The sequence below is a fragment of the Suricata suricatta genome, chromosome 8 (genome assembly GCF_006229205.1).
Source record: "Suricata suricatta isolate VVHF042 chromosome 8, meerkat_22Aug2017_6uvM2_HiC, whole genome shotgun sequence".
Classification (NCBI taxonomy): domain Eukaryota; kingdom Metazoa; phylum Chordata; class Mammalia; order Carnivora; family Herpestidae; genus Suricata; species Suricata suricatta.
Window position 1 is genome coordinate 31,210,508 of NC_043707.1, and position 27,033 is coordinate 31,237,540.

General features: G+C 39.9%; 1 protein-coding gene across 1 annotated transcript in view; it reads left to right on the forward strand.

The window, feature by feature from the left end:
- The window catches only part of ZCWPW1 (zinc finger CW-type and PWWP domain containing 1), a gene marked incomplete at its 3' end in the record, with an annotated part of 29,092 nt that extends 2,060 nt beyond the window's left edge, over positions 1–27,032 (forward strand). The window contains exons 3-16 of the mRNA XM_029945738.1: positions 431–654; positions 1,036–1,114; positions 2,017–2,104; positions 2,621–2,778; positions 2,989–3,108; positions 12,922–13,038; positions 13,777–13,897; positions 14,878–14,953; positions 15,378–15,482; positions 16,669–16,752; positions 17,604–17,670; positions 18,102–18,196; positions 25,271–25,331; positions 26,791–27,032. Of these exons, the coding sequence (XP_029801598.1) occupies positions 431–654; positions 1,036–1,114; positions 2,017–2,104; positions 2,621–2,778; positions 2,989–3,108; positions 12,922–13,038; positions 13,777–13,897; positions 14,878–14,953; positions 15,378–15,482; positions 16,669–16,752; positions 17,604–17,670; positions 18,102–18,196; positions 25,271–25,331; positions 26,791–27,032 (1,637 nt within the window). The remainder of the gene's footprint in view (positions 1–430; positions 655–1,035; positions 1,115–2,016; positions 2,105–2,620; positions 2,779–2,988; positions 3,109–12,921; positions 13,039–13,776; positions 13,898–14,877; positions 14,954–15,377; positions 15,483–16,668; positions 16,753–17,603; positions 17,671–18,101; positions 18,197–25,270; positions 25,332–26,790) is intronic.
- Between the last annotated feature and the right edge of the window lies 1 nt (position 27,033).

Sequence of the window (27,033 nt, forward strand, 5' to 3'; positions counted from 1 at the left end):
GCTCAGATGAGAGATACTATTTATACTTGGAAAGATCAATGTGATTTTTATTGTATTAGGTTTTTTTCTTTCTTTCAATTTCTCTGATTTCCTGTAAAATTTTGTTTAAAGTTAAATGAGCAAATTTTAAAAATTTCACATTTGAATAATTCAGCTTCCTGTATGTTTATATTTGCCACCTTTGAATTACTCAGTAGTTCCTAAACTTGGCAGAATAATCTAGATGGCCTAGATTCCTAGGCCTCACTCGCAAGTATTTATTCAGAATTTCAGGGGGTGGGGTGGGATGGGAGAGGAGAGGCCTAGTAATATGATTTTGTTCAAAGCTCTCTCCAGATAATTCTGATATGGCCAGTCAATGGGCAGTGTACACCCTTTATGTACTAAACTATGTTTAGTAAATTCCATTTGATGATCAAATTTCTTTCAGAACATGGGAAGGGGTCAAAGAAAGCCTTTGCCCCCCCTGCACAAAAAATGCATAGCCTGATGTGCTATAGCCCTAACTCACCCAAGGAGGAGAGCCTGGGGGTGAGTTCCTTAAAGGCCAGGTTAGAGAAGAAGGAGAAGAAAGCAACCACAGAAAATGGTCCAAGCAGTGGTCAGAGAAAAAAAGGAAAGGCTCAAGACAAGCAAACAGAGAAGAAAGAAAAGGTATCAGTCTCATTGATGGGCTCTAGTGGGACAGTTTCTTCTAGACATGCATCTAGACAGTCTTTTTTTTTATTCCTTTCGTGGGGGGGTCTGTTTTCTTCTCAAAGAGGTAAAAAATGTTTTGAAGAAAGCCTTTATCTGATAATAATTAGTGAATAGGGGGTGAGGTGGGATGGAGGTGAGAGTAGCTGTGGTGAGAGGCTTTATAAACTGTTCCTTTTCTTTTACTCCTTTATTCCCAGGAAATCTGGGACACAGTTTATAGAATCCTTAGGGACAGTACTCTCAGCCTTGTGAACTTACTGGCTGATCTAAAGGCTGGTCAGAGAGGAGACCTAGGGAAATATGAATGGTTTTATTACTCTGCCCTTATCTCTGCAGGAAAAATTGAGTCTCACCAATACAGAATTTGAGGAGATTGTCCAGATTGTGCTACAGAAGTCCCTCCAGGAGTGTTTGGGTATGGCGTATAGTGAGAGAAAAAGAGTTTCAGTTTGACAGACTGTTATATGAAGGGGTTAAGTTGACAGCTTTTCTCTTTCCCTCTAGTTTCCTTTAAGTAAGGAAATATTAGATGGCTTTGATATATTTTTAAATATTTCATCTCTCTACAGGACTATAGCTAAACTACCTTATGGGGTATACACTTCTAGAAAAGTAGATTACGTAGACTTCAGAATATAAATAAAGTCTCAGATAGGTTTTTTTAAAATGCAGCATAAACTCACTTTTACATATTTACAGTCTACTTAGAAAAGATAAGTTGTATTTACCAGATTGGAAGAACTTTGTTTCCGTCCACCCTCATGTATTTGTTTCCAGTACTGTTTTAACATATGCTCAGGGATTTGATATTTGGAATCAAGAACTCTACGGTGTACTCCCTGAGGATTTTGCCATATGTCCTGAGGATAAGAATAGTCTGATGTTTTCAGCTATTCTTATGTGTACTTCTATTCCAAGAGAAAGTTCCTCAAACTGAAAGTTTGGAAAGGAATAAAAAAACTGAAAGTACAGGGTACACTTCCCCTACATGAAAAGATTGTCTGAGGAACAAATGACAGAAACACAGTACATAAAATTTCTTTTATGGACACAAAATAAAATTGACATTACTTGGCTGTCCTGGAATGAGCCAGATCAATCTGGAAAGGCTTGCCAAAATACAGATTTATAGTTTTTCCTGAGAATCTAAAGACTTAAAGGTCTATGTATGACAAAACTCCAAAGGTGGGCTCTTCCAGGCAACATTTTAATGGAAGGTTGCAGTTTGGAAATAATGGAGTCATTATTTTCTTTAATTGCTTCTTTGCTTATGGTATTTTGTTTGGGGAGAGATGGGATCTAGCCTTGATTTTTCAGAGGCTTCCTGTGCCCAGCCCGTAAGACGTACCCAGTTAGAAAAGGAACCAGGAATTGCATCTTCTACTGATAATGATAATGCTGATGGGTAAGTTTATCCCAGTGAGGCCAGTTGATCACAGGGTAGACTTAGCGTTGGTAAATGGTTATCTATCTAGTCATTTTCTTTCATTTTTAAAAATTTTATTTTTGAAAGGGAGAGAGAGAGCATGAGCAGGGGAGGGGAAGAGAGAGAGGGAGACACAAAGTCCAAAGCAGGCTCCAGGCTCTGAGCTGTCAGCACAGAGCTGGATGTGGGGCCTAATCCCACAAGCCATGAGCTCATGACCTGAGCCAAAGTCGAACACTTAACTGACTGAGCCACCCAGGTGCCCCAAGTCTATCTAGTCATTTTCATATCTGTATGGATTTCTCTCAGCTCAGGAAAGATACCTGTTTGAGTTGGGAAAAGTAGACAAATAGATGGATAAAATGGCTTCAGGAGGCCCTGGAGAGTCTAGGATTCTTCTGTCCTCCTGACTTTTATCCTTGGGTTTTTTCAAACAAAGGGTATGGCAAATGGCTCTTTTTTGCCTTTTCATTAAAGAGAAAATCTTATTTTCAGAGAGAAGGTAATGGTACCTCATATTCTAGAGATTTCAGCCACTAAGGAAACTGGAGTAACCTCTGTGATAAAGACATCTAAGCCAGGCCAAGCAGATCCTGCACCTTCTGAGAATAAATTCAATAGATTCTCCTTAAGCAAAAGAAAGAAGAGAGCCCGTAAGTATAGTCAGATATACTTTGACATCTGGCTCAAGTACTTATTCCACAAAATTAGGGAAAGAGACAGTGGGCAGGCTGAGAATTTTTAGCCCAAGCCTTGAAACTATTAGGCTATGATTCTTCTTCCTTCTTTCACTGTCCCTTCCTGTCTACAGAGATTCTCTTCATTTCCCTACCCTACAGTGTTTTCTTTTGTCTTCCCATAAGATGAGAAAATGGAGAAAGCCCAAAGTGGATGTGACCCCAGACAGAAAGCTCAACTGAAGAAAACAGTTCAAAATCATTCTCAGATAAGAAACCAACAAAAAGGAGAAGGCAGTGGTTTTGGTGAGTTCAGCATGATTTGGAAAATGTACCTGGGCTTGAGAACTGAGATGGAGGGCTTGAAAACAGAGGCAAGGGTTAGGTTGCTGGAGGAAATTTTGCAAACATGGTAATTTAAGTCGCACAGCTACTTGTTGGAGATACACTGCTGTGGAAGAGAAGGATTTCTTTATTCAGTTATTTAGTCATATAACCCATAGTTGTTGGATGCCTACTGTGTACCCAGCATTTTAGGAGGTGCTGAGTAAATGTAGAAGAAATTAATATATGCCTGTTGGAAGGGAAGGAGGCTTGTGAGGAAGGCAAATATGAAAGCTACAAGATGGAAGTAGATATGGAAAAGTTTCCAAGAAAAGGTACTACTTGAGCCATGTATTGGAAGTATCATTTAGTCAGGTGAACTGAGATGGGAATGGGGGTCAGAGTGATATTTATTGGCAAAGTTGTGGAGGAGAGCTAATGGTTGTAGCTTTTAGGTATGTTGAGGGGAGGTGGGAAGTTGTAGGGGAAGATACGGTTAGAGGCACGCAAGGGCCAAATCATAAAAGGCCTTACATTGCCAGGATAGGGAATTTGAATTTTATTTTAAAGGTAAAGAGGAACCATTGACCCCTTGGGGGAAAGTTGGTAAGATTTGTATTTTAGAAAGCTCACTTTGCCACTGGCATGGGAGATGGATTGGTGGGAGCATGCCTAGACTCACCAAAACAGTGATCCAAGCAAGGGAGTAGGCAATAGTGGTAAAAGAAAAAGACATATTTGAGAGCTTTAGGAGGAAAGATCAGTATGATATGGTTGTCAGTGGGATCTGAAGATGATCCTGTTTTCTGACCTAAGTGCTTGAAAGAACCATCAATTGAAATGGAGAATATAGAAGAGAGGGCACATTTTCAGACGGTGAATTCAGCTTTGGACAAGTTAGAAAGGGTCTTTGATGAGCTTTAACATCTAAGAAAGAGGTCTGGGCTAGAAATACAGGTTTGGGAATCATCTGCATCAGTAAGAATGGATTAAATTTTCTAAGAGGAGGACATTGAGTGCAAAGAGAAGAGCAATGAATACAAAACCCATAATGTTTAGGGGGAACATAATGTTTAGGGTTAAGAAGAGGAAGATTTTGCTCCACAGGAAGAAAACTAAGAACTCAGAGAAAACTCAGAAAGGTAGAATCGAGGAGAGTATGGCATCACAGAGGCCAGGGGAGGAGAGAATTTCAAGAAAGAGGAGTTGTTTAGCCTTGTCTAGTGCTGATACAGAGACATCAAAGAGCATAAAAATTTGAAAACGTTCAACGATATTACAGTTAGGAAGTCACTAGGGACTTGATTAGACCATCCACATGCTGGCTTAGTTGGTTAAAGAATAAGTACATTTTTCAATTAGTTTACTTATTTATTTTAAGTTTTAAATGTTTCTTTATTTTGAGAGAGAGAGAGAGAGAGAGAGAATGAATGAGAACAAGCTGGTGAGGGGCAGAGAGGAGAAGGGACACAGAATTTGAAGCAATCTCCAGGCTCCGAAGTGTCACCACAGAGCCTGATGCGGGGCTCAAACTCACGAATGGCAAGATCATGACCTGAGCTGAAGTTGGACACTTAACCAACTGAGCCACCCAGGCAGCCCTATTTTATTTTATGTTTTAATGTTTGTTTATTTTTGAGAGACAGTGAGTGAGGAGGGGCAGAGAGAAAGGGAACAGTGGGCTCTGTGCTGACAGCAGAGAGTCTGATGGGGGACTCAAACTGACAAACTGTAAGATCATGGCCTGAGCCAAAGTCAGATGCTTAACTGCATAATCGACTAAGCCACCCAGGTACCCTTTACACTTAAAAAAAAAAAAAAAAAAAAAAGAGACTTGGCCTCTGTGTCATGAGCATATGTATAAGCTGAGGGAAAATTGTTTATAAAGGAGGAGATTGTTTATAAAGGGAATTAGAAGAGAGCCAGAGGGTTTATTCTTATTCAGAAAGGACACCTTAGTCTTTGAGATTGGATGGAGGTCAGATAAACATGGATATAGATTTATTTTTTCTCTTAACAATAGTTATTAATACCTTATGTTCTATTCCAGGCATTGTACTAGGTACTGGAAATATAGTGGTGAATAAAATAGATAATCCTTTCTTTCATAGAAGTTACCATTTTAGTGTTTCAGGTAATAAACAAATATAGAAAATAACCATGGTGATACTGGGAAATTTTTAAGTATTTTATTTTATTTTATTTATTTTGAGAGAGAGTGAGTGTGTGTGTGGGAGGGGGAGAGAGAGAAGGAGAGAGAGAGAGAGAGAGAATCCCAAGCAGCAACTGTACTGCCAGCACAGAGCTTGAACTCATGAACAGTGAGATCATGACCTGAGCCAAAACCAAGAATTGGATGCTTAACCGACTGAGCCACCCAGGTATTGGGAAATTTTAAAATGAGAAATAGGGGCGCCTGGGTGGCTCAGTCGGTTAAGCGTCCAACTTCAGCTCAGGTCATGATCTCATGGTTTGTGGGTTCAGGCCTCCCATTGGGCTCTGTGCTGACAGCTAACTCAGAGCCTGGGCCTGTCTTCAAATTCTGTGTCTTCCTCTTTCTCTGACCCTCCCCTGCTCATGCTGTCTCTTTCTGTCTCTCAAAAATAAATAAAAAACATAAAAAAATAAAATGTGAAATAAAATATGCAAGACAATATGTTAGTACATTTAAATTTGTGAAAATAAATACACTTAACAATCTGGGGGAAAACAGGCTTGCACCAAAAACAGGCTTGGGCATACTTGAAAGAAAACTCTAGGAAGATTTTGTAGGTATCACACAAGATATTCCAAGGCAATAAACTACTTTTTGTGTTATAATAACATGGTAACATAAGGAGCCAGAGATGTATGTCCTATTTGGGAAGTTGGGTGCCTGGATGATGTCGTTCCATCTCCTGCACTTCTTGGTATCAGGGCAAGGATTGGAGTTTTTCACTGGGAGAAGGAAAGTCCACTCCTTTGGCAGTTGAATTATGATTGTCATGAATGGGTAAGCCTCTTGCTATAAATGAACCACTCTTCCTGTTTCTTAGAGTTGTCAAGGAGAGATGAATCTTCCTGCAGTAGGAAGTAGAAAGGACAGTATCTCATAAATACAATCAGTTTGGGTGAAGTGAAGGAAAAGAATGGAGTGCCATGACAGGAAATAACAGAGACCTAATCAAGATTGGGGCAGTCAGGGAACACACTTGTGAGGAAATGACATTTAAGCTGAAATCTGAAGCGGGAGCAGGATTCAGAGAAAGAATTTAGGGAAGGTGCAGTTTGGCATATTCCAGGTCTTGAAAGGAAGCCAGTGTGACTGGAATTCAGAGCAAAGGGAAGCAAGGCAAGAAAGCGGCTCTGGATTAATGTACAAAGTGAGAATTTTATCCTGAATGCATTGAGAAGCCACTGATGAGGTGGTTTTTTTTTTATGTTTATTCATTTTTTAGAGAGAGAGTGAGTAGGGGAGGGGCAGAGAGAAAAGGGACAGAGGATCCAAAGCAGGCACTGTGCTGACAGCAGCAAGCCCAATGCAGGGGACGAACTCACAGACCTTGAGATCATGACCTGAGCTAAAGTTGGACACTTAACCAACTGAGCCACCCAGGTGTTCTGAGCCACTGATGGGGGGTGACATCACAAATTAATGTTTTAGAAGACTCCCTTTGGTGTTAATTGGAGAATGAAGTATGTAGTGACAAGAGTAGACAGTGAGTCCTAGGATTAGATACTCTGGTGGCTTACAAGAGGATGTTGAAAGTGGAAACAGAAGTGGATGGTTTTAAGATATGTTTTATATGTAATCTTGCCAGAACTTGGTAATGAATTGTATATGGGGGGGTGAGAGACGCAAGAGTATGTTAAAGATGATCAGTTTCTGGCTTAAACAGTTACATGAGAGGAGGTGAGGAAAAGTAGAGGAAGAACAAATTTGTTGGATAAGATCAAGCATTTGGGTTTGGGCCCATTAGGTTTGAGATCTTTGTGAGACATCCAGATGGTGATTTCAAAGAGCAAGGTGGCTGTAGGAGTCTGGAACTCAAAACAAAAGCCAGAAATATCATTCATCTGTATGTGGTCAGCTGTGAAGACAGGTTTCAGACCTATAGGAGAAGTGTAGCATAGGGAGCGAAGGCCCATGACTGGGCTTTGGAACCCCAGTATTTAGAGACTGAATGGAATGAGGGAGGAACTGCCAGAATGATGGGGGGAGGGGGAAAAAAGGGGGGGTGATCATAGAACCCAAGGAAACTGGTGTCAACTGAAATGCTCGTAGAATGTCTGTGACATCAGTCTTCATTAAAATAGAGCTATGTCATGAGTCTCAAACAGTTTTCTGGAGTACATCATTCTCTCCTAAGTTGTTTGAGAGGAAACTTTATTTTATTTATATTTATTTATTTATTTATTTTGAGAGAGAGAGTGTGTGTATGCATCCAGGAGTGCAGAGGAGGGGGAAAGAGAAAGGGAGAGAGAATCCCAGGCAGACTCCAGTTAATACAGAGCAGGAAATGGGACTTGATGTCATGAACCATGAGATCATGACCTGAGCCAAAATCAGGAGTCTGACGCTTAACCAACTGAGCCACCCAGGAGCCCATGAAAGGAATTTAATTTAAAGAATTGTGTGTTTCTTTTATTGGAAATTTTACCTCAATCCACAGGTACCTAGTTCTACACCATTAGGATGACTTTTTCCTACTCATTTTCTCATGAATATTTATTATTTTCACAACCAATCATTTATTTTATTGATCTGTGTTTACTTTTATGTTCCCTGGTCCCTTCTCCCACCCTTTTTTTCTAGTCTTGCTAGGTCACCTCTATAAACATCAAAAACTGTTATTGGGAACTGTATTTTTGGTTTGGTTTGGATTTTTTGGACAGTATTGCTTTGCTTTTAATTATACAAAGTTTCTAGACTTTATATTATCATATCAAAGATACATGATACCAGCATGTAGTGTGACCAGAAGAAAACCAGATAGGAAGCCAGCACAGAAGGTTCCAGTGGACCTGGGCCAGCTTGGCCAGTGCAGAGTCCTGTTGCTACTTGTCTGTACATTGGTTCAGAGGCAGGGCTGGTGGGTGGCTTGGTGGATGCCCTCACAGGAGGCCTGTGCATGAGTCAGATCCATGGAGGGGCTCTCTGTGGATAGCCCAGTGCATTAGCTTCCGACTTTGAATCATAGACTTTCTGTCTCAGTCCTTTATCAACTTTATCTGGTTCTTGAGGCAGAAGGTACAGATCTGTTTGGGCTGGATGATCTTTTTTTTTTTTTTTAATAGTTTATTGTCAAGTTGGTTTCCATATAACACCCAGTGCTCTTCCCCACAAGTGCCCTCCTCCATGTCCATCACTCCCCTTCCCCCTTCCCTCTCCCCCTTCAGCCCTCAGTTTGTTTTCAGTATTCAAGAGCCTCTCATGATTTGCCTCCCTCCCTCTCCCTTACTCTTTCTCCCCCTTCCCCCCCCACCATGGTCCTCTGTTAAGTTTCTCCTGTTAAAACATATGGTATCTGTCCTTCTCCTGAGTAAAAACATATGGTATCTGTCCTTCTCCACCTGACTTATTTTGCTTAGCATGTCACCATCAAGGTCCATCCACTTTGCTACGAATGGCCAGATTTTGGATTGTTGTATTTTCGTTTTCATTTGTTTTCATATATTTTTTAATTTCTTCTCTAATTGCCTGGTTGGCCCAATCATTCTTTAGTAGGGTGGTCTTTAACCTCCATATTTTTGGAGGTTTTCCAGACTTTTTCCTATGATTGATTTCAAGTTTCATAGCATTGTGATATGAAAGTATGCATGGTATGATCTCAATTTGTTTATATTTATGGAGGGCTGCTTTATGCCTCAGTATGTGATCAATCTTGGAGAATGTGCCATGTGAACTTGAGAAGAAAGTGAATTTGTAATTCCCTAGCTTCAGGATGCAGAATTCTAAATATATCTATTAATTCCATCTGTTCCAGCGTGCCATTCAGGTCCATTTTTCTTTAGTGATTTTTTTTGTCTGGTTGACCTATCCATTATTGTAAGTGGAGTATTAAAGTCCCCTGCAATTAATACAGTCTTATCAATAAGATTGTTTCTGTTTGTGACTAATTGTTTTATGTATTTGGGTGCTCCCGAATTCGGCACATAGATGTTTATGATTGTTACCTCTTCCTGATGGAGTGACCCTATAATTATTATATACTGTCCTTCATTTTTTGTTACTTCCTTTAGCTGAAAGTCCAGTTTGTCTGATATAAGTATGGCTACTTTGGCTTTCCTTTAACTTCCAGTCGCATGATAGATATTTCTTCATCCTCTTACTTTCAATCTGAAGGTGTCTTCAGGTCTAAAATGAGTCTCTTATAGACAGCAAATAGATGGATTTTGTTTTTTTAACTATTCTGCTACCCTATGTAATTTGATTGGAGCATTTAGTCCATTTACATTCAGTGTTATTCTTGAAAAATATGGGTTTAGATTCATTGTGTTCCCTGTAGGGTTCATGCTTGTAGTGGTGTCTCTGATACCTTGTATTCCTTGCAACATTCCGCCCATAGAGTCCCTCTTAGGATTTCTTGTAGGGCTGGTTTGGTGGTGATAAATTCTTTCAGTTTTTGTTTATTTGGGAAAACCTTTATCTCAAAAATACTTCAATCAAAATCAAAATATTTTCTATTTTGAATGACAGATTGCTGGATAAAGGATTCTTGACTGCATATTTTTCCTGTTCATCACATTGAAGATTTCCTGCCATTTCTTCCTGGCCTGCCAAGTTTTAGTAGATAGGTTGTAACCACTCATAGGTTTCCCTTTGTATGTTAGGGCCCTTTTATCCCTAGCTGCGTTCAGAATTCTTTTTATCCTTACATTTTGCCAGTTTCACTATGGTAGGTCATGCCGAAGGTCAATTCAAGTTACATCTGAGGGGAGTTCTCTGTGCCTCTTGGATTTCAATGTCTATGTCCTCCCACAGATTGGGGAAATTCTTGGCTATAATTTGATCAAGCACCCCTTCAGGACCTTTTTCTCTTTCTTCTTCAGGAATTCCTATGATACAGATATTGTTCCATTTGATTGTATCACATAGTTCTCGAATTCTCCTTTTATGCTTCTTGATCAATTTCTCTCTCTTTTTCTCAGCTTCCTATTTTTCTATAACTGTGTCTTCTAATTCACCTATTCTCCTCTCTGCCTCTTCAATCTGTGAAGTGGCAGCCTCCATTTTATTATGCACCTCATTTATAGCATTTTTTAACTCATCACAGCTATTTTTATGGTCCCTAGTTTTGTATCAGTAGCTTCTCTGATGTCTTCCATGCTTTTTTCAAGCCTAGCAATTAATTTTATGACAGTTGTTCTAAATTCTTGCTCTGTTATGTTGCTTATATCTTTTTTGAGCAGTTCTGAAGCTGTGACTTCTTCCTGGAATTTCTTTAGAGGAGAGTTCTTTCATTTCATCTTTTTGGCTAGTTTTCTGTCTCTTGTCAGTTTTAAAAGCTTGTTATTAAAGGAGGCTCATTGACTGTACAGGCCCTGTCCATTCTGGAAGTTTTTTTTTAATGGCATCTCTTGATTTTTCTTGTTGTGCCTTTGGTTATTTTGTTTCCCTACTCAGTGATATTTGGAACTCTCCACCATGTGTACTTTGGCTTGTTTCTTGACGTTGGGCTGGATATTCTTGCCATCACAGGTTGGGGGTAGTGGGAGCAGCAATGGGGAGCTACCCAGGCAGCAGCATTGAAAAAGCAGGCCTGGAGTGGTACAGTTGGTTGCTGGTTACTGCAGGCCTTGCTTATGAGCAGCCTGGGAGGTGCCAGTCTCCTTGGACCCCAGTGGCAGCTGTGGCGCTGCATACATGTGTGTGTCCCAGGCTCGGTAGCTGTCTTTTCAGACTTATGTATCACTCCCAACCAGTATTTTTCTCTTCAAAATAAAGTAATTCAAAACCTTAAATATGAGATACTTTGAAAGGTCTCACAGGTAAGTCTGCTGCTTCTCTGATGGATGATTTCAGTGGGATGGAGGGGCATCACTTACGTTCAGGCATTTAAGGTAAAACTTGACAGCGGGAGAATGAACTTAACTGGAGAAACATTGTTTGGTGGGGTTAATTGTGACCCTAGGGCATATACCTATGCACTGTTTCTTTAGCAATGCTCAGTTTAATGAATGGAGGCACAGAAAAGGTACCATGTGTTCATTTTGGGTTGTGTTTGGCCAGCCAAGTGGGAGGAAGGGTAGAGGGCAAGAATGTTGAAGATGTCTGCACTAGAATCTAAGGAGTCAAGCCTGAGTAAAAACAGAGTGAAGAAAGGAAGTTGCCACTAGATTGGCTGGAATTTAGAGGCCGGTAGATTGGTGATCTGGATAAGGGTCTTTGAGCAAGTGAGATGGGAGATGGGGCATCTTCATCAGAGAGGGATGTTAGGATCAGTGCTTCAGGGGGGTGTATGGTTCCTAAGGATGACTGGATGGAGCATGCAGGAGGGGAGTGCATCACTGAAGTGGAGTGTGTTACTGAGGTGGCATAGAGGAAAAGGTCAAGGAGCTCAGAGAATGGGGTGCTTTTTGAGTTACCCCTGTGAAAACAGCGGTTGTCTGGAATGAGGCAGGAGGTGGAAGAAGGAGGAGAAGCCTGAACCAGATGCCAGCATCTTTCCAAGGGAGATGAGAGAGTGGCATACTCCCATGGCATGGATCTCAAGGGAGGAAGGGTTTTTATGGGAAGGAGGACAGTAAAGGTCTGGCAATGGTGATGAGGAGTAAGGATGATGTTGACCCCATTCTCTGGTCTGGGGTATGTGAGAGGGAGCAGATTCCACTTAGAAAGCTGTGCTTGGGGTGGTGTTGGCAGGGGCAGTGTCATCAGTGCATCATCAGGTTCCAAAAATGAGATGGATGTTCAGGGAAGAAGTTGAAGATAGGTGGAATTTTTGTTCTTGTCTAGAATTCCAAAGAACATAGTGGAGGGTTTGGGATGGAAAGAGGGGAGGCTGTAAGTAAAATTGGGTTAACTTAGAAGATGTTGGGATAAAGAAAGGTGGGGATAAGGGTTTAGAAGGTAATGGATAAAAGGAATGCTTGGTCTTTGAGCAAGGCCTGAAGTTAATAGTTGATTGACTTAATAGATTTATCTCTGTATTTTGGAGGAGGGTAAACTCAGGGCTGTTGTTTCCAAAGACTCAAAATAGTGATTTGGTGACAAGTAAATCAGTTGAGATTCACATAGTAACTCTGGATGTTGTATACAAAAGAGATGATGATTAGCCCTTCAAAAGAACCTTCCAGTAGTGACAGGTCAGTGGAGAGTGAGGCACAAGCCAGAAAGATGCTAAGCATCCAATTCTTGGTTTCGGCTCAGGTCATGATTTCATGTTTTGTGGGTTTGAGCCTGCATTGGGCTCCATGCTGACAGCACAGAGCCTCCTTAGAATTCTCTGTTTCGTCTCTCTCTGCCCCTCCCCTGCTTGAGCACACAAATAAATAAACATTAGGAAAAAAGGAGTCAATACAGGAAACACTTGATTTTTTCCCCTGGGGGTAAGGAGCGATAATAGTATGGCATAGGAGAAAGACTGAGATGTGAGACTTGGGATCCAAGTTCATTTCTGCCACCAAGTTAGACTGATCTTCAGTAAGTCAATTATCTTCTCTAAACTTAGTTTTCCAACTTACAAATCTAGGATTAGACTAGTTGACCCCTAAGGCTCTATGCTTTTACCGAGGGTATATTGATTTTAGTTGGGCTGAAGAAGGAAGAGCATGTTTTGATCTCACTTCAGTTTTTTTTTTTTCGTGTTGCAGGCCAGTGTCTCGTCTGGGTCCAGTGTTCCTCCCCAAACTGTGAGAAGTGGAGGCGGCTTTGTGGGAACATCGACCCCTCAGTGCTTCCAGATAATTGGTCCTGTGATCAGAATACCGGTAGAATGGACTGGAGATTTTTTTTTCTTTTTTGTTTTTATTGTTCTTCCCTTTCTTTCTCTGGATGTATCCCTTAGATTAAATATGTCATAGATGTAGTTATAATCCCAAGGGTCCTTGTAGTGTTTGGGAGAGAGGAAGGGATCTTCCTTGTCATATCAAGATGAATCTGGCATAATGGGCTAGAAAAAGACACCCTAAAGAGTTATATTGTGGGAGGGACTTGGAATCTAAATGTGCATTCTCAGTGGATTCCATCTTCTTCAGCATTAGTCTGACCCTGCTGGTCCTGATTAGGTTATTGGCTGGTGGATAAGAAGGGATATGGGATACATGGGGGGAAGCAGGTGAGAGAGAGAGCCAGTGGCTTAGAATTCTAAAGTGTTTGAAACCACTTGGAAAAGATTATGATGATCTAACCCAGCCCAGTTATTTTACAGATGAGCTAACAAAGTCTCAGAGAAATTACTGTCATGATGTTATGTAGATGGAAGCAGGGTCAGATAATGTGAGCCAGGCAGAAGTTTGCAATCTCTTTCTGTACAATATATGGAGGCAGCACTCTTATTCAAGCTGTAGCTGCATTTCCTCCGTGGATCTTTGTTCTTCGTCCATGTCTGTCTCTCAGGTACCCTTTTGGTCCCATCTGCTGCATATTCTTTTGCTCTCTCCTGCCCTACCTGATGATATTCTTTCCTTCCCTTCTTTTCATCTCTCTCTTTTTTTGGGGGGGGGCAGACTTGAAGTATAATCGCTGTGACATCCCTGAGGAGTCCTGGACAGGACGTGAGAGTGATGTGGCTTATGCCTCCTACATTCCAGGATCTATCATCTGGGCCAAGCAATATGGTTATCCCTGGTAAGGCACCATGGCATAGTCAGAGCATCCTTCATGAACTTGGGAGTGGTAGATTCAGGCAAAGAGGAAATAGAAAGCATTTATAATGGAAATGGTACCTGCCTTAGAAAGAACATGGGATGAGGGAAAAGATAAAGTACCAAACTGGGAGGCTTTGAAAGAACATGTTTTCTAGAGGTTTCACTGTGGATGTGGTATCTCCCTGGAAAAAAAGCATCTGACAATTCTACTCTGAGTGGGCAGAAAAAGGAAGGTGGCTTTATGGTAACTTTATTTAAAAAAATTTTTTTTAATATTTATTTTTGAGAGAGAAAGAGAGACAGAATGTGAGGGGGGAGGGGCAGAGAGAGAGGGAGACACAGAATCTGAAGCAGGCTCCAGGCTCTGAGCAGTACAGCTCAGAGCCCAACGCAGGCTTAAACCACGAACTGTGAGATCATGACCTGAACTGAAACTGTACACTTAACTGCCTGAGCCACCCAGGCACCGTGATGGCATTTTTAAAACATTGAGATATGACAGAGATTTAGAGTAGAACAAAGAAGGGTAGAATAGTTTGTTCTTTAGAGATGTTCTTAGTCAGGTTTTTTTCTCTGGATTGATGGAAAGCCTAGAAGGTTAAGATACTCTTACTATAGGGCGCCTGGGTGGCTCATTGGTCAAACATATGACTTGATCTTAGGGTCTTGAGTTCAAGCCCCATGTTGGGTTCCATTCTGGGCATGGAGCCTACTAAAAAAATATATAAATACTCTTACTAGGAAGATTCTAAGCTTCTTTGTACACTGATGGAAGTCATTTAGTCATTTGGTAGTGACTACTGGGGGAGAACAATAAGGAAGGTGTCTATCTTTGAGATCCTTTGTTTGCAAACCATATTACCCCTTTATATACATGGGTATTGGTGAATTTGTGTTCCTTTCCTCTAAACAGTCTAAACCCTTCCTCTTCTGTCCCCTATTCCCGTCTGTCTTCTCCAGGTGGCCAGGCATGGTAGAATCTGATCCTGACCTGGGGGAATATTTTCTTTTTGCTTCTCATCTTGATTCCCTGCCGGTGAGTTTTCCTGGCTCAGAGTAGGTAGGTGCTCAGGTCAAAATAATGAACAAATCCATCCTAACAGATGTGCAGAGTAGAAACAGATATAGCCAGAAGACATGAGTAGAAACCGACACTTAGCCAGAGTGACAAACACAGAAATAAGTACCCACATATAGAATACAAGCTTGTATCTAATTAAATATTTAGTCATCACTAGGAAATTTATGATTGTGATAAATATGCTTTGGTTAGAATTCCTCATGTCGGAATGGAAGAACAGCAGTCTAAGGTGGAGTAGGTGGGTCAGGCTTCTGGCATCAAATGAGGCTCCTTCCTTGTGAATCTTCAGTTCTTCCCCCACCTTTTCTGGTTAGAGGACCAAAGAAAGGAGAAAGAATAGGGGCCATAGGGAAACTGTTTTTTTTTTTTTTTATTTCAGTCTAAGTACCACGTGACATTTTTTGGAGAGACAGTTTCTCGTGCTTGGATCCCAGTCAACATGCTGAAGAACTTCCAGGAGCTGACCCTGGAGCTATCTGGAGTGGTAAGCAACACTTGGGGGTCAGTTGTGATACAGGGAACTTGAAAACGAAATCTGCCCTTTATTAAACCTGATTTTGTCCCAGGGGAAGCTGTGTTGGGAGAAAGTCCCATGTCTGACCAAGTGTGGAAGGGTGAGGTTATTCATGAGGGACTCTTCTTTCTATCAGGTTTGCAGCAGGATAATGATTTTTCTTAGTCTCCTTCCTTGCCTGCAGGCAGGGCACCTTCCTGAAGACTGCGGTTTTCTACAGTTTAGCCTAGGCAGGTGTGGCAAAAATGAGGACACAGGTTAACTCAGGGTTTCTCAGTCTTGGTACGACTGACATTTTGGGACAGATAATTCTTTGTTATAGAAAACTGTCCTTTGTAGTTTAGGATGTTTAACAGCCTCTCTGGGCTCTACTGGCATCTAGCCAAAGGGTACTACTGCCCTTGGACTCAGTTGTGACAACCAAAAACATTGTCTCTAGACACTGACAAGTATTTTCTGGGAGGCAAAAACCTCTCCTGGTTGAGAAGCTAAAATAGTAACTAAAAAAATATTTCCTCCTTAAATCACTTTGGGTTCAACTTGCCTTAGAAATGAGCAGAGGGGCGCCTGAGCGGCTTAGTCAGTTGAGCATCTGACTCTTGATTTTTGGCTCACGATTCATGGGTTTGAGCTTCTCTCCCAACCCCCAGTTGGGCTGTGTGCTATGAGTGTGGAGCCTGTTTGGGATTTTCTTCTCCCCGCTCTCTTTCTGCCCCTCCCTCATGCTCTCTCTCTCTCTCTCAAATAAATTTTAAAAAAGAAAGAAAGAAAAGAAAAAGAAATGAGCAGAGGCCTAAAAGCTCTGGAGCCTTTGAAAATCAGGCAGTGAGTATTAAATCAATCAGCTGGATCTGAAGAAACTTGTGAGAAGCTTAAAAGTGGAATTACCTGAGCTCCTTTAATCTTGCCTTTTCAAATTTCCATGAGATTTACTTTGGAGAGGCCACCAAAATGTTGGTTAACAATATTTCTAGGAATTGGTGAAAGGTGTTTTGGGGGGTGGGGAATAAAGGAACATTATATCTTTAAGCCCAAAAGATTAAGAATAGGAGTATGATGTCAATATCAGAAGCCAGAAAAGATCATGTCTCGTGAGTAGCAGTATGTTGGAGTTATTTCTTTAATGTTTATCATTGACTCTAATCTTCTATTTCAGAAAAAGTGCAGGAACAAGGATTGCAACCAGAAACTGGGAGCGGCCCTGATGATGGCTCAGGAGGCAGAGCAGATCAGTATTCAGGTGGGAGAGCATTCCGACTACATACCTGTTCCTCTTTGGGGCCTGGGGCACAAAGCAAACCATATACTCTCTACTACAGAAAAGTGGCTTGTCCTTCCCCATTATCCAGTTTTAGTCTTAAAATTAGTCTTTTTTTTCCAGGCCAGATTCCCTTAGCTCCTTAAATTATTTATTCTTTTCCCTACCCTTGAACAAATGGGATCTTCTCTCATCCTACATAGAGACAGTTTGTAGCAGGGGGCATCCAAACTTCCTATTTAACTTTAGATCTCAGATGTATATGTCTTAACTTCTCTTTTATACAGAGTGCTTATCCTCAAATTCTGCCTTTGGGAGTGCAGTGGAGAATGAGTAATTTTAAGTAAACTTGAAAAAGAGATTATAATAGTATGTTACAGCATATATAATTATATAACATTATGATGTAAATATATAATATAAAGATAATATTATAATGTATTATAGTAGTCACTCTTCATAAAATTTAGATAAATAGAATATGAAATTTCAAATGAAAATGGTATGGAATATGAATATAAAGTCCACAACTAAAGTCTTTTTTTAATGTTTATTTATTTATTTTGAGAGAGAGAGCTCAACCAGAGAGGGGCAGAGAGAGAGGAAGAGAGAAAGAATCCTAAGTAAGCTCTATGCTGTGTGCTATCAGCACAGAACGTGATGTGGGCTCAGTCCCACGAACTGTGAGATCTTGACCTGAGCCCAAATCAAGAGTCAGATGTTTAACTAACTGAGCCACCCAGGCATCCCCATAACTAAAGTTTTGAAGACATGGGGCAAAAGTCGTCCCTGGGAGAGTAGTGGATGATGCTTTTGTTTCTTGGTTCCCTCAGGAACGAGTTAACTTGTTTGGTTTCCGGAGCCGATACAGTGGATCTGACAATAGTTGGGAAGGAAAAGGTAGGATCAGTAAAAGGATAAGGACTAGTGAGGGAGGTGGAGAGAGGATGTAGAGAGGGAGGTGGTTTTTCATGAGGGCAGCAACTGAAACTTCATTTTATATCCAATATCATCCACCTAGTTCTGTAATAGGAAGCTCTCCATGAATGCCACTGACCAAGTATTTGGGAGGGAAGGATGGAGGGATAGATGGATGGGTAAAGAGAAGAATGGAGACAAAAAGAGGATGGGAGGGGGAGGGTGCATGTTAGTGGTGGGTATTTGGAAAAGGTGGGAACCACGATAATCTAGGGCTGTGTTTTATGGAGGAAATGCCGCTGGGATGTGAAAGGCAGAGTTAGAAGACTGCTTCTCTGGGATCAGCTCCATTAACTCATCATCTAATTTATTGGATAAATTCTTTAACCTTTCTTTTCCTATTCCTGCTCTAGACATAATGCTTACTGGGGCTAACAGCCCAAATTCCCGCTTGGAGAAAGAAGGGGAAGAAGAGTCAGCATTGGAGGAGGAGGAAGAAGAGTTAAAAGTAAGAGTGATATTGGGGATTCCTTTTAGGAGCATCCTGTAGGATGTGTGGTTAGCCATGGATTTATATTTACTAAGGAACCATTCTGTGCCTGACTCAGGGTGGACCTGACTAGCTGGTCTTATCTTTTGGGGTTTTCAGGAAAGGAGACCTTTTTCTTTCCTCAGTTATTCTCTCTAATGTCTCACATATCTAGGAATTTATTTCTTGATAATTCCCAGGTACCAGTTTAGTTCTTTGGTTCTTACTGGAACAATTTCAGAGAATAGCAAGGTTCCTCTGTTTATGCTCTCTTCTCCCCTTTGTACACACCTAAGATACTCATTCACTTGTTTCCTTTGGGTCTTTTCAAGCATACAAAATATAGATTTAAAAAAATATATTTAAATATTTTTTTAAAGAGTGGTTTTAGGTTCACAGCAAATTGAGAGGAAAGTACAGAGTTCCCATCCCCTGTCTCGATACATGCATAACCTTTCCCATATCAACACCCACCAGAGTCATGCATTTGTCTCTAAGTGATGAACTGAAAATGGCACATTGTAAGCACCCAAAGTCCATAGTTTACATTAGAGTTTACTCTAGGTGGGGACAAATATATAATGATAGGTATACATCATTATAGTATTATATGAAGTATTTTCACTGCTCTAAAAATCCTGTGTGCTCTTCTTATTCATCCCTCACCCCACAACCACTGACAATCACCAACTTCCAAACTTCCAACTTTTTATTGTCTCCATAGTTTTGCCCACTCTAGAATATCACATAGTTGGAATTATGTAGTATGTACCCTTTTCAGACTGGCTTCTGAATAATATGCATGTAAATTTCCATCATGTATTTCATGGCTTGATAGCTTGTGTGTGTGTCTATACATTATATATGTATGTATGTATGTATGTATATAATATGTAAATATGTATATATTGCTGCATTTTTCCATTTTCTGGATGTATCACATTTATCCATTCACTTACTGAAGGATATCTTGGTTGCTTTCAAATTTGAACAATTATGAATAAAGCTGCTATGAACAGCTGCTTACAGGCTTTTGTGAGAACAGAAGTTTTCAACTTCTTTGGGTAAATAGCAAGGAGCTTGATTGCTGGATTGTATGGTAAGAGCATGTTTACTTTTTTAAGAAAACACCAGACTGTCTTCCAAAGTGGCTATACCATTTTGCATTCCCACCAGCATTGAATGAGATTTCCTACTGTTTCACATCCTTGCTCATATTTGGTATTGTCAGTGTTCCAGATTTTAGCCATTCTAATAGGTGTGTAGTGGGATTTCATTGTTGTTTTAATTTACTTTTCCCTGATGACATATGATCTGGAGCATCTTTTCATATTTGTACTAGCCACCTGTGTATTTTCTTTGGTGAGTTGTTCTTTAAAGTATTTGGTCTATTTTTTAAATTGGGTTGTTTATTTTCTTATTGTTGAGTTTTAGGAGTTCTTTGTATATTTTAGATAACAGTCCTTTATCAGGTGTATCTTTTACCAGTATTTTCTCCCAGTCTGTGACTGGTTTTCTCATTCTCTTGTCATTGTCTTTTGCAGACTGGAAGTTTTAAATTTTAATGAAGTCAACCTATTAATTATTTATTTCATGGATCATGCCTTTAATGTTGTATATAAAAAGTCATTGTCAACATGCCTGGGTGGCTTAGTCAGTTGAGCAGCTGACTTCAGTTCAGGTCATGATCTCACAGTTTGTGGGTTCAAGCCACATTGAGCTTTGTGTGGACAGCACGCAGCCTGCTTCAGATTCTCTGTCTCCCTCTTTTTCTGCCCCTTGCCTGTTCTCTTTCTCAAAAATGAATAAACATTAAAAAAACAAGTCATTGTCATACCCAAGGTTATCTAGATATTCTGTGTTATCTTCTAGGAGTTTTATAGTTTTACATTTTACACTTAGATCTATAATACATTTTGAGTTAATTTTTGTGAAAGGTGTAAGGTCTAGGTCTAGATTCATTTTTTTTGTGTGTGGATGTCTAGTCGTCCCAGCATATTTGTTGAAAAGACTCATTGCCTTGGTTCTTTAGTCAAAGATCAGCTGACTGTTTTTATGTAGGTTTATTTTTGGGCTCTCTGTTCGGTCCCATGGACCTATTTGTTCTTTTGCTGATTTCACTGTCCTGATTACTGTACTACAGTAAGTCTTGAAGTTGGCTAGGGTCAGGCCTCTGGCTTTGTTGGCTATTCTTAGTCTTTTGCCTTTCTACATAACTATAGAATCGTTTGTTGATACCTACAGAGTAGCTTGCTTGCATTTTGTTTGGATTGCATTGACCCTATTAGATTAAGCTGGGAAAAACTAACACAACAATATTGAGTCTTCCTATCCACAGATATGGAATATCTATTTAGTTCTTTGATTTTATTAATCAGAATTTGTTGTTTAACTCTTACAGATCTTGTATATATTTTGTTAGATTTATACCTAAGTACTTAGTTTTTTCAGTGCTAATATAAATGGTATTGTTTTTAAATATCAAATTCCACTTGTTCATTGCTGGAATATAAGAAAGTGGTTGACTTTTGTATATTAACCTGTATCCTGAAATTTTGCTATAAGAATACAGTATATAATATACATAATGGACAAAATACATGTGAATCCTCTGTTATCGGTAAGACTTCTATTCAAAAGTACGCTACTAGTGCTTAAGTTTGGGGGGAGTCCAAAGTTATACACAGATTTTCCACTGTACAAAGGGTCAGCACTCCTAACCCCTGGATTGTTTAAGGGTCAGCTATATTTATTCCTTCCCAATATCTGTACCTTTTATTTCTGTCTTACTGCGTTAGATAGAACTTCCAATATGATGTTAAAAAGGAGTGATGAGAAGGGACATCCTTGCCTTTTTCCTAATCTTTGTGGGAAAGCTTCCAGTTTCTCAGCATCAAGTATAATGTTAGTTGAAGGTTTTTGGTAGATGCTTTTTAGCAATTTGAGGAAGTTACTCTCTTCCTAGTTTACTATCATTTTTTACCATGAATGGATGTTGGATTTTGTCAAATTCTTTTTCTGTATCTATTGATATGATCATGTGATTTTTCTTTTTTAGCCTGTTGATGTGATGGATTAATTAATTGATTTTCAAATGTTAAACCAGTCTTCATACCTTGAATAAATTCCACTTGTTTATGGTGTATAATTGTTTATACATTGTTGGATTCAATTGACTAATATTTTTGGCCATCACCATGGAATATTTTTGCATCTCTTTTCATAAGAGATATTGCTCTGTAGTTTTTTCTCATAATGTCTTTGTCTGGTTTTGATATTCAGGTAATGGTGACCTCATAGAAGGAGTTAGGAAACATTCTCTCTGCTCCTTTTCTCTTAAAGAGATTATAGAGGGGTGCGTGGGTGGCTCAGTCGGTTAAGCAGTCGACTTCAGCTCAGGTCATGATCTCACAGTTCGTGGGTTTGAACCCCACATCAGGCTCTGTGCTGACAGCTTGGAGCCTGGAGCCTGCTTCTGACTCTGTCTCTCCCTCTCTCTCTGACCCTCCCCCACTCACACTCTGTGTCTCTCTCTCTCAAAAATAAGTAAATGTTAAAAAATTTTTTAAAAAAGAGATTATAGAGAATTGGGATAATTTCTTCCCTAAATGTTTGGTAGAATTTACCAGTGAAGCCATGGGCATGGTGCTTTCTGTCTTGGAAGGATAACTACTAATTACTGATTCAATTTTGTTAATAGATATAGACCTTATTCAGATTGTCTGTTTCTTCTTGTGTGAGTTTTGGTAGGTTGTGTCTTTTAAAGTTTCTTTTTTTAATGTTTATTTATTTTTGAGAGAGAGAGAGAGAGAGAGAACAAGTGAGCGAGAGAGAGCGAGCGCGTGCACAAATGCGAGAGGAGCAGAGAAAGAGGGAGACACAGACTCTGAAGCAGGCTCCAGGCTCCAAGCTGTCAGCACAGAGCCTGACACGGAGCTCAAACTCGACACAGGCACCCCTGGCAGATTGTGTCTTTTAAGGAATTGGTCCATTTCTTCTTGGTTATCAGATTTCTTTGAAAATAATTATTCAGGAGTGACTGGATGGCTCAGTTGGTTAAGTGTTCTAGTTCAGCTCAGATCATGATCTCGTGATTAGGGAGTTTGAGCCCTGCATTGGGCTCCATGCTGACAGCTCAGAACCTCAAGCCTGCTTCACATTCCCTGTCTCTACGCTCCTCCCCTGTTTTTGCTCTGTCTCTCTCTCTCTCAAAAATAAATAAATGTTTAAAAATTTTAATAAAAAAACTAAAAAAGAAAAGAATTATTCATAGTATTCCTTTATTATTCTTTTAATGTCCCTGGATTCTGTAGTGATAACTTCCTTTTTATTTTCTGATTTTAGTAATTTGTGTCCTCTCTTCTTTTTTCTTAGTTAGCTTGGCTGGAGGCTTATCAATTTTATTGATCTTTTCAAAGAACCAGCTTTTTGTTTCATTGATTTTCTCTACTAATTTCCTGTTATCAATTTCATCAATTTCTGTTCCATTTCTTATTATTTCTTTTCTTTGGCTCACTTTGGATTTAACTTGCTCTTCTTTTTCTAGTTTCTGAAGGTTAAAACTTAGACTACTAATTTTAGATATTTCTAAATACATGTGTTCAGTGCCAAATTTACCTCTCCGTAAGTAATGCTTTCGCTGTATCCCACAAATTTTGATAAATTGCATTTTCCTTTTCATTTAGTTCATATTTTAAATTTCATTTAGTTCAATATTTTAAAATTTCTCTTGAGATTTCTTCTTTGACTCGTGTTATTTAGAAGTGTGTTATTTAATCTCCATGTATTTGGAGATTTTTCGGTTATTTTTCTGTTACTGATTTATAGTTTAACTCTGTTTTGGTCTGGGAGCAGACATTATAAGATTTCTTTTCTTTTTAATATGTTAAATTTTGTTTTATGGTCATTCTTGGTGAATGCTCCATGTGAACTTGAGAAGAATATGTATTCTGTTGTTAAAGTTCTTGGAGAATTGACCTCTTTATCATTATGTGATGATGCCCTTTTTATCCCTGAGAACTCTCCTTGTCTTGAAGTCTGCTCTGTCTGAAATTAACATAGGTACTCCTGCTTTCTTTTGATTAGTGCTAGCATGGTATATTTTTCTATTTGTTTTTATAATCTCTCTCTCTCTATATATATATATATACACACATATATATATATATACACATATATGTGTATATATATATACGTATATCTTTTGTTTAAAGTGGACTTCTTGGGGTGCTTGGGTGGCTCAGTTGGTTGAATGTCCAACTTCGGCTCATGAGCTCACAGTTGTGAGTTCGAGCTCTGCGTCAGGCTCTGTGCTGATGGCTCAGAGCCTGGAGCCTGCTTCAGATTCTGTCTCCCTTCCTCTCTGTCCCTCCCCTGCTCCCACTTTCTCTCTCACTCTCTCAAAAATAAATACACATTAACAAAAAATAAAAAATAATAAAGTAGACTTCTTGTAAACAACATATAGCTGGGTCTTGTTTTTTAATCCACTCTGATAATCTGTGTCCTTTAATTGGCACTTTTTGACTATTGATATTCACAGTAAATATTACTATAGTTGGATTAATATCTATATTACTGTTTTCAATTTGTTGCCCTTGTTCTTTCTTCCTATTTCTGTCTTCCACTCTTTTTCTGCCCTAAGTGGTTTTAATTGCATACCTTGTATGATTTCATCTTCTCCCCTTTCTTGGCATATCAGGTCAGGTGTTCTTTTCCTTCGACTTCTTTCAGGGCTTTTTCTTTTTTAAGTTATTAAATTCCAGTTAGTTAACATACAGTGTAATATTAGTTTCAGTATACAATATAGTAACTCAGCACTTCCATACATCACCTGGTGCTCATCACAACAGATACACCTTATTCCTGAGGACTTTTTCTTTATCTTTGATTTATTGTAGTTTGAAAATAATAATCCTAGGAATAATTGTTGGGCATTTATCATTTTTGGTGTTCTTTGAGCTTCCTGAATCTGTGGTTTGGTGTCTGACATAAATTTGTGTGTATTAAAAACACAATTTGAGAAATTTCTCAGTCATTATTGTTTTCATATTTCTTGGGTTTCTTTCCTTTTTTTTCTTCTCTGGTATTCCCACTGCGCATATGTTAAGCATTTTATAGTTGTCCCACAACTCTTGGATATGCTGTTCTTTTTTATTTTCAATCTTTATTACCTTTGCTTTTCAGCTTTGAAGGTTTCTATTGAGATAGCCTAAAGTGCAGAGATTCTTTCCTTGTCTGTGTTCAGTCTGTTAATAAGCCCATCAAAAACATTTTCTTCATTTCTATTACAGCATTTTTAAAGTTTTATTTATTTATTTTGAGAGAGAGCGCAAGACGCGCGCATGTGTGTGTGTGTGTGTGTGTGTGTGTGTGTGAGAGAGAGAGAGAGAGAGAGAGAGACTGAGAGTGAGTGTGAGCAGGAAAGAGGGAGAGAGAGAATCCCAAACAGGCTCAATCCCATGAACCATGAGATTGTGAGGTGAGCCAAAAACAAGAGCTGGACACTTAACTGACTGAGCCATGCAGGTGCCTCTAATTTACCAGTTTTCATCATGCTAATTGCCTGGCTTTATTTCCTTCTCTTGTACATAAAGCTTTGTACTGACTAATATCAAATAGAATGAGAAGGATGAACATTAAAAAAGTATTTTTAATGTTTGTTTTTGAGAGATAGAGCACGAGCAGGAGAGGGGCACAGAGAGAGAGAGAGAGAGAGAGAGAGAGAGAGAGAGAGAGAGAGAGAGATAGATACAGAATCTGAAGCAGGCTTGAGGCTCTGAGCTGTCAGCGTAGAGCCTGACTCAGGGTTTGGACTCACAAACCATGAGATCATGATCTGAGCTGAAGTCAGATGGTAACTGACTGAACCACCCAGGTGCTGGGAAGGATGAACATTTTTAATTTTATTGTCATTAATTTAAACAGTATCAGCCTCACAAAATCCAATTGACTCCCTTTACCCCACCCATCATTTCTGTAGCATCCCACTGTATTAAAAACACAAATATGTGACTTCATTTATATTTTCTTATTATTCTCTCCCATTCTCAGGACTCCACTTTGCCTAGTCCCAAGCCAGCCAAAATTCAGACCAAAAAAAAGAAGGCAAGAGGTAAGCAAGCCAGCTAGGAATGGGTATGTGCTACCATTAAGGCAGGGAAGAAGCGGACAATGGGAGGAGTCTGCAGGTCACCAGATCTTACTGACTGTCTCAGCTTTAAAATATGCAAAAACGGTCAGGAGTCTTACTAGTGTCATCAGGGAAGCCATATCCTCCTTGCTTCTGTGTACGATTATAAAATCATAGGATAAAGGTGGAATGAATGTCTTAAATTCTTAGCCAAGAAAGATGGCTTCCTGGAGATGACAGTCTATGAGGAAAAATATCAAGAGAAGAAGATTAAGAGAGATTAAGAGAGAGAGAGAGGAAAAAAAAAGAAAGAGAGAAGTATTTAGGAAAAAGGAAGGAAAACCAAAAAAACTCACTATATTGAGAATGAGCAGAGGATGTAAGGCAGAGACTAGCTGGGAAGTCTGTGGACCCTTGCTGAGCTGTCATTTAAAGAAAAAGAAACAAATGTCCTTCATGGCTGTTGGTGGGGGTGATGCAGGCATAGCAGATGGACGAGATGGGACCTTGCAAAGGAAGACAATGAAGAGATCTCTGGGAAATGTATCTGCAGCAACTCCTGTAGTCATAATGGGAAGGAAAGAAGGACACAGGACTTCAGAGCCTGACCAACCAGGTATGGCTCGAGGCTTCGGTAGAACTCTGGGAAATGAGGTTCAAGTCTATGTCTTCCTTCCCTGGATCATTTCTTACCTTTATGGCTTTCCATCGCTTTTAAAAGGAACAAAAGTTAGGCATCTCAGATTGCAGAGTATAACATACACTGTAGAAACATAATGGTTATTGGTTTGATTTGGTCCAAGGACAGGAGAATGGTGAGGAGGGGGAAACGGACATATATTTGAGTATTGCTGTGGGCTGGCTAGGTAGACACTCCATCCTGGCTCCCTTGAATCTTTTAGTATCTCTGTGACTGGACACTTGCCATTTTATTTTTATTTATTTTTATTATTTATTTATTTATTTACTTACTTATTTTTATTTTTGAGAGAGAGAGAGAGAGAGAGAGACAAGATGAGCAGGGGAGGGTCAGAGAGGTAGGGAGACACAGAATCCAAAGCAGGCTCCAGGCTCTGAGCTAGCTGTCAGCACAGAGCCCAATGCGGGGCTCAAACCCACGAACATGAGATCATGACCTGAGCCAAAGCCAGAAGCCAGACGCTTAACTGACTGAGCCACCCAGGCACCCCGACATTTGCCATTTTAGAGATAAGGGGACTGAGGCCCAATGGGTTTATAATTTGCTCAAGACCCATGTCTAGCATATGATAGCATATGGCTAGAATCCAGGTCTTTCTGACTCCAAAACCCATTTCTTTCTATTGCGAAAGGTCATATTTCCCAGAGATATTTTTGTAAATAGGAATGTTGGAGTTTGACTTGTAAAAGGGCAAGACAGATGGCCCGATAGGGCTCTCAGTTTTTTTGCTTTTTCACCCAGGCCCTAAGAAAAAATTTACAGCTCCCCAAAGCAAACCTGCAGGACCGAGCTCGTCTGAGGACAAAGAAGGCAGGATGGAGCCAAAGGGCCCGACCCCACCAGCTCATCTGAGCGCCCGTCCCCTGATGGGGAAAGAAGGCTGGCAGTGTCCTCAGGAGGGTGCAAGTGTTGCCCCTAATGACGAAGCCTCCAGTGACCTGGACCTGGAGCAACTCCTGGAAGATGTTGGAGAAGAGCCGGAGC